This window comes from Dunckerocampus dactyliophorus, chromosome 8 (assembly GCF_027744805.1).
Source record: "Dunckerocampus dactyliophorus isolate RoL2022-P2 chromosome 8, RoL_Ddac_1.1, whole genome shotgun sequence".
In the NCBI taxonomy this organism is placed as follows: domain Eukaryota; kingdom Metazoa; phylum Chordata; class Actinopteri; order Syngnathiformes; family Syngnathidae; genus Dunckerocampus; species Dunckerocampus dactyliophorus.
In genome coordinates, this window is record NC_072826.1 from 7703841 (window position 1) to 7723697 (window position 19857).

The 19857-nt window shown below is 41.6% G+C and overlaps 1 protein-coding gene across 15 annotated transcripts in view; it reads right to left on the reverse strand.

Moving 5' to 3' along the window:
- The window catches only part of cast (calpastatin), a 42620-nt gene extending 28293 nt beyond the window's left edge, over positions 1 to 14327 (reverse strand). For 4 of the 15 annotated variants that reach the window (XM_054784458.1, XM_054784457.1, XM_054784454.1 and 1 more), the window contains exon 1: positions 8448 to 8636. In XM_054784458.1, the coding sequence (XP_054640433.1) occupies positions 8448 to 8522 (75 nt within the window). In that variant the 5' untranslated portion in view covers positions 8523 to 8636. Of the gene's footprint in view, positions 1 to 54; positions 230 to 8447; positions 8639 to 13313; positions 13533 to 13961 lie in introns of those variants that run through there. The other 11 variants (XM_054784464.1, XM_054784459.1, XM_054784453.1 and 8 more) reach the window with 10 other exon arrangements.
- Positions 14328 to 19857: the final 5530 nt, after the last annotated feature.

Genomic DNA, 19857 nt, shown 5'->3' on the forward strand with positions numbered 1-19857 from the left:
GTCCTTCCACGCACACGTCGACAAAAGAGTCAGTAGTGCAGTTCTCATACATACCATAGGTTTGCTTGTGTGATAGTATCCTCTATATATGTTGTTCAATGCACTCCTGAGATGTTATCTTCAGGCTGGGTCACCTTAGATCCTTGCTAAGCCAAACACTTTTTAATCCACATGCATGCATATGCACATATACACACATGAACACGTCTAGAAACACACGCCCAGCCGTGCACAACTTGCTGCTCCGCCCTTTAGGAAGTGCACAACAAGCTGGCATGTCTCAAGCACCTCCCCTTCCCCCTGAAGCCAGCTGAGCAGGCTCAGTCAGATTGGACGGTGGGGTCAACGCAGAACAGCCCACTTTTCATTGCCTGCCTGGAAAATAAATAAATAAATCACCCTGGGCTGGTTGGGGGACACTTTGGGCTGGGCCTGGGCAAGTTATATAAATAGGGATGTGGCAGTAGCAGTAGCAGACATGGCGGCCTACATGCAGGGGGAGGTTTTGTGTCGGCAGATGAGAGAGAAGAAGTGGACAGGGATAAAGATGAAGAAATTGGTCTGGGTGTGACTGATAGACTCACTGCTCTGGAATCTAGACTGCACAGCCACTCCAACAGAGACAGAGTGTGTGCGGTTGGAAGGAAAAGAAGAGAAGGAGGCGGAACACATCACATGTTGTCCCTACCCCACCCAAACACAACACGCTGAGAACAAAAAGCTTCGTTTAAAGACACCAAAAAGGACATAACGCGACCGAGGACGTACACACAAGTTCAGACATGTTTCCTCCGGCCTTTGCATATCTTTAAAGCGGAATGTACAGGAAACACAACATCTGGACGGCAGCCAGATGTTACGTAAGAATGACCAGCAGGGAAAAAACACAGTTTGGGAGGCTTTCTCTGTCTCTGCACGCTGCCTGCTTTTAGAAGCTAATCCTTTTAGCGACTTTCAAGACATGTCCTGTGTTAGCAAGTGTGCTCAATTGAAATGGAGCAGCACCTCCTTGTGTCTATTAATACTCACAACACTTAAGTGACAATGAAGCTGCACTCTCCAGTGAGAGCTTAGTGTGTCTGTCAGCTCACACTTTAGTGCTATTTTCTGCTTCATAACAAACACTTTACGCTAGTTCAAATGTGGCTCGCTGTTGTTGTGTCTGACAGGCTTTAAGAGACATTATCTGTCAGTGTGTATCAGTATACACTCACAGTACCAGAAATATGCATACGCTTGCCAAATTTGGGTTAGTCTCTTACAATTGGAAATGATCCAAAAAAGTGGCAAACGACTGTGAGAATTTGTGTTCTAAATATTAGTTAAATATACAGTGGCACCTCGGTTCGCGTCCGCCCTGGTTAGCATGTTTTCCTTTTACATTTTTGCTTCAGTTTGCACACATTTTTTGGTTAGCATTCAATGTGACCCTCGTCTTGTCATGTTAGTAACACACAGCGTGAGTCCAACTGTGTTCTTCATGTATTTTTATCACAAAACTTCCTGTTAGCATCCTTAGCTTGCTAACAAAATGGCAACCAGAACAGGAAGTCAGCTACGTCGCCCACATATGATGTCATCAACAGTTGACGCTCAAAAATTGTTAACACATAACATTTTTATAGTTTTACATGCATACAACTATTCTGAATGAATATAGATGGCAAATGAAACGGATAAATGAACATTTAAGATTACTTTTACCTTCATTGAAGACTGTTGACCGTTACCAAAGACAAGATGTGGCAGAAAGATCAACACATTTCCTCTTTAATACCACCTTCCTGTTTTGTCATGAGTTATTTCTTGAATTCAATAGTGTTTTTCCAATTCTTCATCAAAATCGTAGCACCTGCAAGTTTCTTTGGGTTTTTGAGGTGAGAAACATTACTGAATTAAAAAAATAACACAAAACAGGATGGTGGTGTTGAAGAGGAAGGTGTTCATCTCGCTGCCACATCATGTATTTGGGAACAGTCACGTCAAGAATCACGTCTTCAGTGAAGGTAAACGTAACCTTCAATGTTCATGTATCCCCTTCATTAATTATTTATATCGATTGTTAATTCTTTTCTGCATGTAAAACTATAAAAACCTGTTTTGTGATAACATTTTTGGCCTTTTGGAACGGATTAATTGGATTAACATTATTTCTTACTGAGAAAATTGATTTGGTTAGTGTCTGTTTCAGTTAGAGCCGGATCTTCTGGAATGAATTAATGACGCTATCCAAGGTTCCACTATTTTTTCTGTATTTGGTTACCTAAAAATCATTCATATTCCAGTGTTTCCCTGCCACAAATACATTTAGACTGCCCTCGCTCACATACAGTCTGTAGCTTGTCATTAAAACTCCGGACAGTAGATATAGTAATAATTCTGCTTCTTAATACAACTCATACGCACTTATAATAAAATTGAATAAGAAAAATAGAATAAAAAGACGTAGCAGGAGGGATCAGCGAGTATTCAGACCCCTCTAGATTGTCATTTTCAAAAAAGCGACAAATCTAGCAACTTTTTCGCTTTTTCTAACTACATTGTGCCTTTTCACTCAATTTCTTTTTCTCCCAGCTCTCCAAGCCACGTTGCACAGATGGCCCCTGGGCCACACTTTGGCCACCAAAGCGTGTTTCGCCAGGAAAGCAAGGTGCTGCCATGCGATGGAGGAATGTGTCCAAGCTCTGCCTTCTTGGCTCTGTCGCTGGTCAGGGGCTGGGTTGCATTGTGGAAGGGTTTATGCCGCATTCAGACCTGCATTGCACGGCGGTACAGAGGTGGAGCTCCACTCACGCTCACCTGTGCGGCAGATACTTCATCATTGTTGACCGCTGGTATTTAATTACCGAATAAATGCATGACGCGAGAAACATTTCCGGCTTTTCACTTTTAAAGCGCATCCTTTCTCGCTAAATATAGCGACCATGTCGCTAAATTGTCAACGTGGATCTCTTTTACATATGAGGTATGGTTTTGTGTTTTACGGTCACCACAGTGCCATTATTAATGAAGCAAGACATCCACTTAACCCTTAACCCCTGCACCTGACTTTCATTTGAGCTACTAACTTGGAGCATTGATGCTGGGAACACCGAGGTAGGTTGGATTGCAAGGTTAATGGTGTGAGTAAAGCCCCGGTCACAACCCACAGTGCGTGTTTTTAGTCCGTAGGTTTTTTGGGAGGCCACAGCCACCACGTTTTTTCTGAAAACGTGGGGAGGGAGTGGCAAGCAGGGAGGGAGTACGTCACTCACACAGTTGCGCACGGTGTAAGTATGCGCCCCGCACGCCACGCCTGGCCGTGAGCAGTTGCGTGCATCGTACGTTGCGCACGTGGTAAGCGAGTTGTACGTACTTACATCGTGCTTGCAACGTACGATCTCCGTGCGATTGCAATGGAATTGTATGGAGGCCATACTTGCTGCTTGCTGCTTACACGTGTTGCTCACTCGGTGTCCTTACTCACTCTCAGGCCCTCTCATCTTCCGTGGTCCGTTTCTGTTGGGCCTCTCTGACCCCTTCTTCAAAATGTCGGCACTCGTCCTTTACTAAGTATGAAATCAGTGCGCACAGCGTGTGCTGTAAGTGCGGAGCACGTGCTTACTCGGTAAAGTCCGCAAGTTCTGCGTGCTCGAGACAGTTTTTCTCGTCAATTTCGTCAAGTTTTAATCTTAACACCCCTATTAATTAATATACTTTACAAAACCTTGACAGAGCGAAGCCGCAAAATGGAAGCGTGATGTGGCGGGGGGACGACTGTATCCCTAATCGGCAAGTTTGCACTTCTATGTGAGCCACACAGAGAACTCCTGTCTACTCCTTCAAAGCATCACATGAACAGACTTGCCCCAAAAACAGCAAGCAGATGATTATAAAACTCAAAATTATAACCTTGATTATGGTTACATGAAACGTGGAAAGGAGTGTGACTCCACCAGAGAGGCTCCACTTAGTGTCCTAGCATTAATTATCCTAGCCTTTTTATCTCCAAATCCCCTTAAAAGGACAGAGATAGATGGGCCAGCCCCGTCAGGGATGAAATATTTGGGTCTGTTTTTGGACCTTTCTGTGTAAATCTTCTTTAACAACTTGGCACCACTAACAGAGCATCTCATTCTACTTGACGGTGACAAAGGGCAAATGCAGCATTGCATGCTCGTACTGGATCCAAATGCCTTACTTGGTAACCCCTGGCAACACTTATCTGTGTTGTCAAATACTGAGCCAAAGCAGACCTTGTTTCTTCTTCATGTGGGAGGCTTGTTTGTGTAAAATGTTACTTGCATGCTCTTTCAAATAGCTTCGCTGGAAAGTTTATGCACTGATCTACAATTTGAACAACCAAAAGGGATTGTGTGTTGAAATTGCAAATAGCCTGCTGCTGATATGTTGATAGTCTGTGCTGAGTGAACAGGAAAAACTGCAATAATCTTCTGAAGATCGGGAGAAACATGGAAAAAGTGACACATGCAGGCTTTGGTAACTAACAATCGAAACCCCAGCAAATACATAGCAGATGCCACCAAGTGGCTTTATAAAAAAACACTGCAATTTCCTGTCAGGAAGACCTAACTTGAGGTGAACAGGAAGGGAATATTTGATACGAGTGCGCCTGCTGTCATGTATTGCCAACCTCTGCAGTCACGGCTGGCATAGTAACATCCAACGTTGTCATGTTTTACATTCAAACCTGAGCAGAAATCATTTGTCCTTTTTAATTCATTTTTATTCATACGGTGCCAAATCCAACAGAAACCGGTTTCAAACCTCATCTAATTTACTTAACGAGACAAACAAATTGCCGTGAGCAAATCATCTCTTTCAACTGGATGTGCTGGACTACTACAGCAAGCTGATAATATAAAAAAACATGTCATTTTGTCTGTTTAGAGCCTCACTGACTCATTTCGACAGAATATTAAGCAACACATTCTAGTGCACCTGCCAGGGAATAAGAAGACAGAGCAGGTGGGATCAGCATTGCTATCATAGTGACTTTGTCACTATATTTACCAAGCCATCAGCCCCTCTAGATATTAGCGACAAGTCTAGTGAAGAGACTTTTCTGACAAGAAAATACATATTGCTCTTCTCAACAAGCAGCAACTGCTGCTGAGGGCCCCCTCCCCCATGTAACCACTCCCCCCCATGTAACCACCGCGATTCCTCGAGGCAGAAAAAAATCCTTGATTATTTTTTGCAATCGAGGTACTCGAAGTATTCGAGGAATTGTTGCACCCCGAAGTCATTCATTCACTTTCTATGCCGCTTGTCGTCATTATGGTCGCTAGGATATGCTGGAGCCTACCCCAGCTGACTTCGGGCAAGAGGCGGGGTACACCCTGGACTGGTCGCCAGCCAATCGCAGGGCACATATAGACAATCAACCATTCATACCTATGGACAATTTAGAGTCGCCAAGTAACCTAACATGCATGTTTTTGGAATGTGGGAGGAAGGCGGAGTACTCGGAGAAACCCCACGCACGGGGAGAACATGCAAACTCTGCCCAACGGAGATTCGATTCGAGATTCTTCCCGATCTCCTGACTCTGTGGCAAACATGCTAACCACTAGCATGCGGCACAAAATATCATATGAAAACAAAATAATCCAAATAAAATCGCAAAAATGGAGGAAAGCAATGTCAATAAAAGTGCGGCAGGCTCAAAAATCATTTATAATCGCCGATTCTCACGTGTGGGCGAAAGTCACAAGCAAATGTGCAAGCAATTGCACATGGAATAAAAATAGACAACCATTCATGCCTATACTCACACCTACGGGCAATTTAATTCCATACAGATAAGTGCAACCATACATTTTTAATCATCAACATAACTTCTCCAGTTTCAGTGTGCATCCATGTCCTTGTGCTTTAGGTGTCCTTTGCTCTGCCATCTCTAAATTTAGCCCTGTACATCCCCCTTAGTTTGTTGCCCTTCGCTTCAACTAACCCTCAGTTTCTCACCCTCTACTACACCAACTTTAGCAACATCGCATTCTCAAGTTAGAACTTTGTCAGATGCGTGTGTTCATGGGAAAAAGCGATACCAAGAATCTTCCTGGTTATAGAGAAGGATTGCTGGCTGGTCTTCATTTCCTCCCTTTTCATATGAAGAAAAACAGCTGCCTCACATCAAGCATGGCAGATGTACACAGACAGGAGGAACAAAAACAGCATCGCATCAGTGAAGCACACTGACAGGTGAGCCCTCCAGCCTGTCAACCTGATTTTACAAGACAGACAGACAGACAATATTTGCAGTCACACTGAAGTCCTAATTATACACAACCACATCCGAAACACGGAATTACAATCATTGACTCCGTAAGAAAATGTATGTACACCAGCGTGCTTACCATTACATAATATGCTGACTATTCAGCAGATTCTTTTGCCTATTTTAAGCATTGCATAACAAACATGCTCGTTTGACATATGTAGCTCCAAATAGCAGGTTATTGATGACTTCAGTGCTCGGGTATTACGTGACAAATGTTCAGTGACCCGCACATGAGGCACTCGAACCAAGCTGAGCTAAAAACACAGAATAAAACACAGAATAATGGGATTTCCTAGCATACATAGTGAATTTATATTTGTATTTATGACTTATGAGTCATTTTAATACATTTGTTCACGCTATGATGCACAATCAGTATTTAAGTGCACCAGTGTTATTATACCATGTACCATATATACTGTATTATACAACATATTCATATGGCAAACTAGCATATCGCCATTGCTTGTGATGCAATATATAAATACACTTGAATCAAATATATGGGGCTCAAAAACGATTCCATTGCAAGACCAATCCAATTGATTAAGACCAGCTCATGTGCACAACAGAGAAACATTTGAATATTTATATTAGATTTTTTTGTGTCAGGTAGCGCAGCAATCGACAACAAATTTTTAAAAATATGTAGAATTTTTTAATATATCATATATTTAAAACAATTAGCACATTGGTTGACCGTGAAACATTGGTCAGTTTGAGCTTCTGAGTGTTTTTGATGGTTTTATAAATACTGTGATAATAAAACAACATAAATAGTAGCTGGTCGTGCGAGAATGTCATCCGTGATTCCCACCTCTAAAATATTATGTACTAAAAAAAAATAGTCGTTATTAAAATATTTAGACATTTAAAACACTAACCAAAAAAAGTTATTGCAATACATAACAATCCTTTTTTTTTTTTTTTACATTTTGTAAGTATTTTGAAATATATTATTTCAATATTGCTTACCAGTTTTATATACCGTACATTCCTTTTATTATATTTCAATATATTTAACAGTGCTATTACTATCATCAGCAGCATCATTAGCTTTCTTTGCTGACTGGCTGTTGCCTTATAGTTTGACTAAAGTTACCAAATATGGCTTCCTGACCTTTTAAGTGTTTGGGGCATGTGCGACGTATAACTGTTTCCTCTTATCATCTGTGGACTTTGTTCTGATTCTTGTCCATGTGATATCGAGATATGTCTTCCTAAGCATGCCCGTAATGCAGCAGGGCCGCTGCTCTTTTTGGTCAATGAAAACAATTAAAAACTCTAATCCCACATCAGAACATTAAAAAAAAGGTTTAAAAAAAAGTATTGTGTATGTACAGTATGTACTGCAAACCACGCAATATAAAAAAAATGATGATACTGCTGGGCCTGCGAGCGACAGAACTGACCCCTTCCAGTAAAAATCCTAAACACGGCGGTCCCAGTGTGCATGTAACCTGCCAAACACCAAGCAAACAAACACAGCCCCGATAAGAAAGCACTGACAGCTAAACAGCCAAAAGTGGATGCTAACATTATCCCAGCACAGTCACAAAAACACAATAAGAGAATTGCACCGAGGTAAAGTGTGTAGAATTCTAGACTGGACAAACAAAAAGTAGTTGAGTCCAGCAACACACCCTTTCAGATTGCTCCATCGCAGCTCACATTATCACATGAGAATGCTATTTGGGCGAGACGCAGGAAGTCTCTTAAGACTCGAAGCCCTTTTCCTGAGTATCAACAATCTGTGCAAAATGGACGAAAACAAAACACACACCTGCTTGTGTGCCTTTAACACTGTAGCGAGCACTGTAGCAAACACTGAAGGCCTTGTCCCGGGCTTGGTTTAATATCTCACTGCTTGCGCACACACACACACACACACACACGCACACACACACACACACTGAGCTCACAAGGGCTGACCAGGAGCTCCAAATTCCGCAAGCAGGGAGAGAGGTCTGCCTTGGAGCGGTGCCAGCACAGTTTTCCTCCGTGAGAGAGTTTCTCTTAGTGGGCTAGTACAAGACAAACGGCAATGCCTTTCTTTTTACACGGTGATTTACAGTAACAAAACAAAACACACGTGGATACTTTCACTCGGTTGCTCAGCACATTTCATCGCACTCACACGCACACACGCTTTAACACACACCTGCTCCTCCACGGCAACATCCTGCAGGGTTGGGGTCTCACGGGGGCCTCGGATCCAGCTCAGTATCTGGCCCATGTTGGCTGATGGTGCCTCTCTGTGTGTGCGTGTGTGTGTGTGTGTGTGTGTGAGTGTTTGTCTGTCAGCTGCTGGCGTGTCTGTCGGCTCGCAGCAGCATGTTTCCAGCACGCAGAGAGAGAAATGGGGAGGTTTCAGCGAGGAGGGTGTGGTCTGGGAGCACAGTACAGTCAGGGGGGAAGGCTCACATGCACATAAGTCAAACTGGGCTTTAACTCTTAGGGATTAAAAGAGAAGCGAGCGGAGCCACCTGAGGAGCCTGCACGCAATCTATCTCATGCATACACACCCACGCATAAATACGTGGATGACGTTTTTTTCAAACATTCTCATGACCTGGGAGAGCATTTTAAGACTATAAATAAATAGAACTGGTAGTGCACACCCGTTTTTATGATCATATTCATGCCTTAAGCACACACACACACACACACACACACACACACACACACACACACAGGTAAATCAACAAACTTAGGTGCTCTCAAAGAGAGCTTATGTAACTTCAAAACTAACAAAACAATAGAGAGTAATTCCACCTGCATCCTTTATGGTGACATTAAATCTATTATCCTACGTGCAATAAAAAGCTACTTCTGCAAAATTGAGTTTTGAAATGTTTCAAGCGTTAACAATGGGAAGTTCTTTATCTCTACTGTTTTTCAGCTTATTTTCCAAGTTAAAAGAGGGCGGGTTCATAGTTTGTAAACACTTGTGCTCCAACATCTAATGCAAACAGTAACGGACAAAAAAAAGAGAAGAATTTTCAAGCTATTGTTTTTTACTTGTCACCGTAAAGCGCAAAGTCTGCATTCCTGTCCGCTGCACCTCACCCACAGCTCGCAAGCAGCGTGCGTCTCTTCGGGCCGTACTTGGGTGGAGCGTGTGCAGACAATACGGCCTTTGAGTGAGTCACTGTGATAGAATCAGCATGTTAAAGATGTTAGCTTGCACCATTAATGTCTTTAAAAACTTGCTACTCCTGTTTGTGCAGGCAGCACAGAGGCTGACTGAAACTTTGAGACCAGGACTTGCTTTCCATATATCGTATAATATTTTATGGATGCCATATATGAACGAGTGTTATTGCACTTTGTGATCTGTGGAACATGCGCCAAGAGTCGCTAATTAAAGATAAAATGTTAAAACAATCACTAAACCTTTCCTAGATGTTGTATATTTGATATTATCTTTGAATGTTACACTTCCAGCAAAGAAGAACTTGTCATACTTTGATAGAAGGACAATGCATGTTTTACACATGTCTACATGCATGTTACAACCAATTTGTCTTCCGTTCCTGTCACGCAGACACACTACTGACAGCGTGAAGTCCCAACTAACCCAGCTCGTCCAACTAGCTGGTGCGCCATGGGAAACAACACTACGCCTGTAGTTAGTGTCTGTGTCGTCAACTGTGATGATAGACGCTCCAGTCAAGAAGATTTAATGAGGTCAGCGTTGCATGAGAAGACACAATTAGATGTATTGTTAGAATAAAAGATAATTGTGTTCTTGTACCACAGATGCATGTGCCAGGACTCTCTTACTGCTGCTGCTCATCTTTATATTTAACGTGAAGTCACTGCGTGTGTACCTCCAGTCCATCAACAACCTCAGACATCACTGTGTGGCATTGTTAGCAGCACTTAGCAAACATTCATTTCACTCATTGGACATAAACATTGTGGTGCGTGAAGAGCTACGCTGAGAGAGCTAAAAATAAAAGGGCAGACACGTCATAAATAGCGTCGGGCATCGTTTCCATACTAGCCGATAGCAAGTCGGTACTTTTGAAAGGGTAGATAGTGAGAAAGTGTTGTGTTGCTGGTGTGGAGAGCGACGGAGAAACTTGTGCAGGCTCAACTGTTCGAACTGAGCACCGCTGTTGGCGTGTTAAGGTCGGCACCAGGGGTGTAGCGATTCGTTGTGATAATGATTCGATTCATATCACGATTTGCGGTTGCCGATTCAAGGACGATATTGGGTCATTTAGAACGATACGAACTTTGCATTGATTCAGTAACTTTTTAGCCAAAAATTCCACCAGTGTAACTGCGAAATAAATACCTGGATACTGGACAGTGCAGGTGAAGTTTCCTAGATTCCCGTTGTTTTTTGTAAGGGAATCCGGTTTAAATGAATAATAGCGCTGACATACTTAAGAATAAATTACCAATAAGTACAAAATCAGGATGAACAGAGGGTGGTATAGCTTGCCATGATTCATTATTTACTTTAAATAGTGCAATCCAAACCTGCACTTTGCACCCAAAGGTGGGGGACATGCAAATGAATGGTATGGTGTCTTCAATTAGGTCTTCAAACTTGTACGGGCCGATGGCAGCAGGGGCTTTTGTTGTGTGATAATAATCCTCCTGATCAGAGCAGTCATTTGAAAGAACGGTGCCGCAACTAGCAAGAATACACAAATGACAGTTTTGCAGCGCACACGTGTTTTGACTTGGTCGCGCCGCGCTGGATGATGACGTCACTAAGCGTCACTGCTACGAGATCGCAAACTGCCGCCTGGAAATGTACAAAAGGTCCACACTTTGCGTATTGTCCGCATAAATGTCACTTCAAAGGAGTTTCAAATAAGGACATATGAGTTAAATATGAATACTGAATGAAGTGAATCAACTGGCCAAATGAAGACCATCTTTATCATTAAATGTGCTAAAAAAAACCACGCATCCATATAAAGCCTGCCATGCTTGATTACCTTTAAAACGATGTTAGATCAAGATATGTCGTACGGAATGGAAACTTGCTAAACACAGATCGATGTAGTTGAATCATAGGAATATAAATCGATGTAGTGGATGAATTGTCACACCCCAAGTCGGCACTAAAGTTTAAAAAGAGCGTCAGACTCTGTGCTTCTGTCGGGATGCTAGGTTACTTCCAAGACGTTACTTGCTAAATATCACCTTCAAGCACTTGTTACAGGTGCCTGAGTCTGCGTCTTTTGCAGTACAACCAAACTTTTGAGCGTTTCGGCCTGAGCATTTTAGCTGGAGGCTCACTGTCATCTGTGCAGGTGGAAAAACAAACGTCAGGCGTAACGTTGTCACGGCAGTGCGCATTTAGCAATAACTATACAGTCGTCCCTCATTTATCGCAGGCAATTGGTCCCAGACCCGACCGCCATTGGTGTATTTCCGCTAAGTAGAAGATTGTTTTTTTCTGGACAGTGCTGTGGAACGCATACGTAAACAAGATGGCCGAGGCGCTGCGTCGCGGAAGTAGATGTCTGTATGTGTCTTCGTCACATACACATGAACGCACAGGCGACAGTACGCAGGGATACGGCGGGAGACAAATATATAACACTGAGCGTTTTGTGAGGTCTGATTTTTTTGAGAAGGCATTTTTGTGATGCAAATGTATCAATCTTTTGAACGCATATTGTTTTGAGAAGCCAAAGTCTGTACTTAATTGTCCCCAGCAACTAAGTGGAACTACGTTCTTCATCACGGAAATCTGACCAGAACTGGACTTCGGAGACCAAGTGGGGGTAAGTGTCTGTTATTGGACTGCAATGCTGATGGGGATGTCATACAACTTCATGTCAAAAAATCCAAACTATCCCTTTAAAACCCATGTAGAGTAAGTACTGAACCGTGATAATGGCGTACTGTTACACCCCTAGTGTAGAGGATTTAATAAGAATGTGAGGGTTCTAGTCACTTTTGTGAGATACTGTACACTTCCTCTCTCTTTCTGAAGGGAAACACCTTCTGGAGAGGCGGGTGTGTCCTTCCCACATTGTGCATTTGATTCTTGTGGTATCTGCATAGTTACGGGCGTCACAATAGCTAATGACTCAGTCTACTTCGCCGTGGACTTCATTTGAACCGTGCAGAAAAGCCTAATATGCTCAAAACTGCCATTTTCCATGTTTTAGCGTTGTCTCCCTCTATTCAAGGCCACACACACACACACACGCGACACAATCTGTCATTTGAGGAAGCAGCCATTATCAGCCTGATCTTAAGCATGTGTGCAATCGGCAGAGGGAGACAAACACCAACTGAAGAAGACGCATGGCTGACTCAGTCAGTGATTTAGACATTTATGACATTTGACACATAGATAGATCATCTTAGATAGCGTACACAAATGTGTTTTGCTGGTTTTCACTCATTTTCAACAATATCATTACCAGTATATTTAAACCATTTCATCTCCGGGGAATAAATGTGATGGTTGTATTAGTCCGTTGGATACATTTTGCATAAATATTGCTTTTAAAACAAACATTGCTTTTAACTGTAAAATGTTTTACAAGAGGAAGGAAAGCTAAAACATTAAAAACTCCCATCACACACGCACGCTATGGTTGTTTGGCTACCGACTGGGAGAATATAACAGTAAATTCAGGGGAAGTCAACAGGATGAGGGAGGTGTGCCTAACCTATTGTTTTCCCTTAGTTATTCATGTAACATCAGAAGAATAATTGATTGAACACGTTTACAGGCTAAACACCTCAAAACAAACTCTTAACATATAAATGCTACATGGTGGACTGAGCAAGTCAAGACTTAGCAGGGTGTTATCCATCCTCGAGGAAGCCCTTTATCTATAAATATGGTACCCTGCCTGGCAGAATTTCCAATAATTCACACAAATGCAACGTTTTCTTGTAAAGTAGGCACGTTTCAGTCTGGTTCTGATGGTTTCCAACTGTGAAAAAGCACTTCCAGCTTCAACATATGAGCCAATGAGTGAACAAAACGTGCTATTGCCAAGATTGTCAAGCAGAGCGTGAACTCAAAAGTACTTACAATGTAGTAGTGGTAGGCTGCATACGCCATGAGTGAAGAGGAGGAGAACACACGGCTGGAAAGAAAGAATCACTGGCAACTGGAGCTTCTTTTTCTTACATGAATTAACTCTGTCGTGCCACTCCCCAGCACACTTGGGCAATTAACACACACGGCTGTCTGTGCTGTTGCCTTTTGACTCCCTCACTGACTTGCATCAAATTCTTTCGTTTCCAGCAGCCTCTTCCGCTCCCAGTAAACAATAGTAGAGAATTGACCTCTGTGTGTGTGTGTGTGTGTGTGTGTGTGTGTGTGTGTGTGTGTGTGTGTGTGTGTGTGTGTGTTTTATGCACCACCCCTCACTTTCATCACAGTGCATACTTCCAAAGAAGTGGCTTGCACATGTCTTGGCTCACATCTTGTCAGTCAATGTATGAACAATACTTGATGGAAAGAGTTGTGCAATGCCTCAGGATGTACAGACCACTGTTATTATTAGTGTACTCCACATACACTGTGTATACACAAAAAAACATTTAAACGTCATCCATGCAGCAAGACACACTTTACGCAGAGGACAAAGTTTGAAGTTTTGCTCGCTTGAGGAATTCCTGTCATTGTGATAATTGAGTCTTTAGCGTAAAAAAAAAAAATAATAAAAGCTCTCACCTCTTTTGTGACCGCTGTGTGTTTCTGATGACCGTGGTTTCTCCTTTTATGTGGCATTTTGATGAGAGTGGATCGACTTTTTCACTTCGCCGCTCGCCCAAAGTCAAAAATGCGTACGAGTGAGTCCCTTGAAGCGGAATAAGTTCGCCCCTCCCGCTGGCACCACTTTCAGCCTTCAATAGTTTAAAGATGTTGGCACAATAGCAGCGTGTTACTGTGTTACTATGTCACTGTGTGTGCGTGTTACATTCTAAAAACACATTAACACTATTATTAATCAATATTTCTCACATTTCATTTCGGTTGAAACCACTTGCACAAGCAGCGAAGTCAAAGCCAACGTTAGGGGACACGCCCACATCCTTGTGTTTGGATTTTTTCTCCCCAATCAACTTCAGCAAAAAAAACGAAAGGACAAGGTGACTCATCAATGACGTCACCATGCGGCCATAAGTAAATCTGCATTAACTCAATGCTGCCCTCTAGTGGGCTAAATAGTTAATTCTGTTCCATCAACCCTCATTGTAATCGTAATTTTACATTTTTTTGCAAAAAGCATAAACTTGCAGTCGTAAAAATAAAACAAAAAACTTTTAAAATAGATCAGTTAATTTAATATCGTTTTTTATTTTTTTTATTGGCCATCCATTGATAGTTAGTACAGTTTCATTACATTTGCAGTGGAGGTTGGATTAAATGTACATGGTCAGATATTTTTTCACACAAACATGTTGTGCCCTCTACAGTGCACCTTGACGAACTGACAGCAATATTTACATTCCATGCCATGACAATAAATTGAATATAAAACTAAGAAGACTTAATAAGAATGAATTAATGTTTTTTTTTCATTCCCACTATATTCAACTATATTATTGTTTTTTATTTGTATGTAATAAAAACAAATTAGACATGTGTACATATAAATTCTAATAATTTAAAGAAAATGTTTAGGTTTGTGTCGATAGTAAGAACAATGAATGATACAAATATTTTTTTCTAAAATGTGGATTTCTTAACCATGCTGCATAAGCGTGACAACCTGTTGAAAGAGCTCTTTAAATACTGCGGTGAATAAAAAAATAAAAAAAGAAATAATAATAATAATAATAAAATAAATAAATAAATAGATAAGTAAATACTGCGGTGTAGTTGTATACTCCAAAGTACAGCTACAAAATGAAACATTTTGTAAAATGAATACCTCGTTGACAGTGTTAATAAAAACTGTGCAGAATTTGAAATACGTCTCTTTTGTGATTTCATTACGTTGTCTAATTCTGTGACTGGTAACTCTATGTTTATCTTATCCAGTAAAGTATACATGGGTCTAATGCCAGTTGATGCAGTGGGATACAGTCAACACATGGATACACTAACGCTTACTGACTCACACACACACGCAATCTAAATCCTGCTATCAGATGCACACAGCATCCGAGTGGAAACAAAACCGTCACCCACAAAAATCAACCTGGTTGGTCCAACTGACCTTCACGCTTCTCGATAACGTACACGTCGCGTCATATCAATCATTCGTCTCCTCCTCCTTTGTGCAGCGAGATGCCAGTCCGAATGACATCTGCTTGACATTTGCTGCTACATCCTTTGATGACGCATGACATTTGTACAACATTCAGCAGCTTTAGTGACACAAGAGATTGAAACCTGTGCGTAACCTTTGTTCAATTTCCCCAGCACCGTCCTATTTGTCACAAGTGAGACAGAAATGTAGAGAATAAGCCACTGATATTTACGTTGGTGTCTTGTTAGCTACAAAAAAGTCAACAGGGGTTGGATAGATGGTGTTTAGTCATCACAGACAATACCTCATGTTGTTGTAAGGCCCCAGTTGATGTCAAAGGCTTTATTTTCACATTCACATGGCTTCACAACATTTTCTTGTGTCTGCACATAAGCACATGGGCATTTTCACCTCTGAACTCTCCTTTGTAGTCATGATATATCAGCCAAATGTGTGAATGCGTACATCCATATGTCAGGATGGTGACTGATAAGTGATGACATTCAGTTTGTATACATGCACAAAAAAACAAATGATTGCATGAACTGGTTTAAAACTAGCTTTTAAACATGCATGTAAACACTTTAATTAGATCGTGTTTGGCTTTTTAAAAGTCCAATTACCGTACCTTGATTATGAAATTGTCTCTTGCATGTCTGTGCTGCTGGAGTGGAGTCGGCGTTCTGTGCACACGCCAGTCTCCGCAGTGGGATGTAACCTGGAATGAATTGGGGCCGAGTGGGTCATGATTGCGCAGCAATTGCTAAATGTTTGCTTTATGCACATTGCTAGTAGTGTTTCAAGCTGTTATGTGTCACTGTTCAGTGGTCGTTGCTTGTAGCTTTAAACGCTAATATGTGTCCACGTTGGGTGGATGTAACCTTAGCTACAATCTAAATTGCTGCCCGGTCGCTTGTGAACGTGGAGAAAAACAGACAGCTGTGTCTACCGTTATTAAAGACATGGCTATTAAAGACATAAAGTGCAGTACGTATGAACGAAGGATGCAGAATGGTTGTACTTTGTGATGTAAAAAAGTAACCATCACACTGCTGCGACCGGTACTGCTTCTGTGCAAATTGCTACCCATCTAGGTCAAGATGCTCGTCATAAATTAAATGGAGGCTGGCAGGTAACTGTTTTGTATAATCACTTCAAGTGAGACATAATCGATTCAGTAGCACAGCCTAACGTAGCTCGTAGAATTCCTTCTCGTGCACATTTGCCGCAGAGACACGGCTGTCAGCTCTCGCAAGAGAAACAAGTGACGAGCACTCTGAAAACAAGCCCAAAACAACAAAAAACAACAAAAATTCGCAAGCGACTTTCAATCGCAAGTTCAAAAGAAAAAGAAACTTGAAAATTTGCCAGCATCTTTACAAAAAACAAGCCCAAAGTCACTTCCCGAGATGCTTTGTTTACAGTATATGTGACGTAACAGGTCAACCGGAAAAGCCAAACTTCTATCCACATTGAAAGGAGCGTAAGCGCCATTTAGTGTTTTGGAGAGTTCATGTAAACAGGGACGTCATTCTGAGGTTTGAAAACTGGAGAAACCAAATTATTTCTGTAATCTGAATAATTTATTGCATGGAAACGTACTGAGTGTAATGGCTGACAGACAGCTCAAGAAGTCAGTTGTGATCAATATAGCGGCCCCTATAGCGACAGAAAAATCAAGAGGAAGGAACATAAGATGACAAAATAACAGGGGGTGAAAACAGGAGCTTCAGAAGGTAAAGAAATTAAAGGCAACAGTCAGATCCCAAAATTGGGTACTTTGCTCCAGCAAATACTGGGAAAAATACTGGAGATGTAGTGTAAGTGCCGAGGACTGTGCAGTAATCCCCCCTTTATCGTGGTTAAGTGGTTCCAGACCTGACCATGATGAGTGAATTTCCACAAAGTAGGATTCCTTATTCATAAATCAAATATTTTCATAAGTAAGGTTTACGACCTTCTAAATACAGTTTTTAACATTATTAGAGCCTTCTAGACATGAACTAACATCCCTATAGTCACCTTTACACTTGTATTACCCAATATGGTAGACATATAAAGAATAAATAAGCCATTTAAGACATAAATAAGACCATGTGTGTTGCTATAAATGTGTTCCCGATGTGAGATGAGTGGCGGGCAGACAGGAAATAACGCTGGAGTTCAGAGTTGAGTTGGGTTACTGCAGCAACAGTATCCTGAGTTCATGTTAGGGCTTTTTATTAGGTATTATTTTCCCTGTTGTGAGATCATTCAAACCTGCAATTAAAAGCCTGTCAAGTCTGTGCCTAGTGTCTCATCGAACATCACAGTAACATTACTGACACCTAGTGGCCGGTGTAGAATACTACATATCATTCACAGCATCTTGGAATGCTTCTTCTGAATGCCTTAGATTGGTATTTTAGTTCATTTATCCATTTTTATGCTTGAAAATGATTAATTTATGCAAAATATAAATACATAAAACTTGCTTCAATATGCACATTTATTGACTCATAATAAGCTGCATTCAAACAAAAACAGCGTGATTTATTAATCCATGTATTTTTGACAAACATAGAGTGAAGCCATTTAACTGTAAAGTGGTGAGGTACGACTGTAGCTCTTTTGCCAAGAGGCCGTGCAGAAACCTAAGGGTCAAAGGTCTCTCTCTAGTAGAAGACCACACCTTGGAAGAGGAAAACACCCACGTAAAACGTGCTACATTTTTCACAGCATGCCACAGCTTATTCTGCTGTTGCTTTTGACTCTTGTCTGGTCTTCTCTGATAGACTGGATGATTTAAAAAGAATCAATAACAAGGAAGAAACAAGATACATTAGACATGTTGGCACCATCTGCATTTTTATGGAAAAAAAATAATGAACCTGTCCTATCCAGCAGCTCAGTCATGTATTACAGGGTGACTGTATGTTTTCCCAGAACAGGAAGTGTGCCTGAAGTCTTCACTCGCATTTTAATTGATGTTGTGAGCATCACAGTCTGCTGAGGTGACTCCTGAGTCCCTGCAGCTTCATGTGCGTCATCCCCATTCACTCAGAGCCTCAGAGCTGGAAAAATAATTAGCGGACCGAATGCAGCTGCACCTCTGACCTCGTCTGATGTTTTTTGTTCTGTGGGTGGTCAGGGGAAAGCCACATGAGCGCATTACTGTGAAAGGCGCACTCGCTCATCAGGCAGGAGGGTGAGGCCGCAATCAATGAGAAAGACACACAGCTCAGTGAGGAAACCACAAACTGCCGCAAACACCGGTGTCCATTGTGCTGTTGCTTTCTGCTGCTCCTCTGTGTGTGTGTGTGTGTGTGTGTGTGTGTGTGTGTGTGCCGCCTCTTCACAAAGCAAACAGTTGTTGCTAGGTAAGGGTGGATTATACTGCTGATCTGGTGCCGAGCTGTTTGCTCAAGACCAGATGACCAAAGCTAATCAGTCAGTATGAGTGTAAAGACGTAATTGAAAATGATGGAGAAACTCACTCTATTTGAACCACATCTTCCTCCTTTGTCTTGTGTCGTTCATGTAAATTACAACAAGAGACCTTTTTGTGTAACCGTGCCCATGTCAGCCATGTTTGTTTGCTCTCACTACACAGTTTGTCTGATTTGGACCACTCATCCACATCCTCCATCGCGTACAGCATCCACGCCCACAATTGCATTCTCGTCAGTGAAGCGCACTGCCTCTCCTTCACCTGAACAACGTCACAAACGGACAATGATATCGGAAGGCTAAAATAGCACATTTTTATACCATGTTTTAATGGATTCCACTGGTTAAATGAATACAGATGTTGGTTTGAATAGACTATTTCACATCATATTAGATGCTATGTATGTTAAATCTTTAATGACACTGATTTAAATTGCCCATTTTATTACAGATCTAGATCATTTGTTTCAAAATTGCACTGTTACACAATAATGTCATTTATATCCAGTTGTGGTTAACTTGCTGTGAGTCTACGCTTCACATTGTGGCGTATAAAGGCATAATCCTAAAAAGTCAGCATGTCATTGCCCAGATATCTAACTATATAACACATACTGAGTCAATGTTTGGCCATATAGCATGTCAGCCTCACAGTACAGCGATCGAGTGGCTTTCTCCCACATTCCAAAAGCATACAAAAGCATAGTACAAGTTAAGTGGAGGCTCTAAATCAGGGGTCACCAACGTGGTGCCCGTGGGCCCCACGACCGCATGAGGTGCCCGCAAGCCTGCTTTTCATTCAGGTTTTCAGTTAATAATGACAGAACAGTAGAAAGAAATGCATTCTGAAATACAAAAGCATTTTGTTAATGTTCTGATAAAACAAGCATATTCGCTTTGTTTGGGTTTAAAATAAGCTCTGAAAATAAATGTTACAAAAAT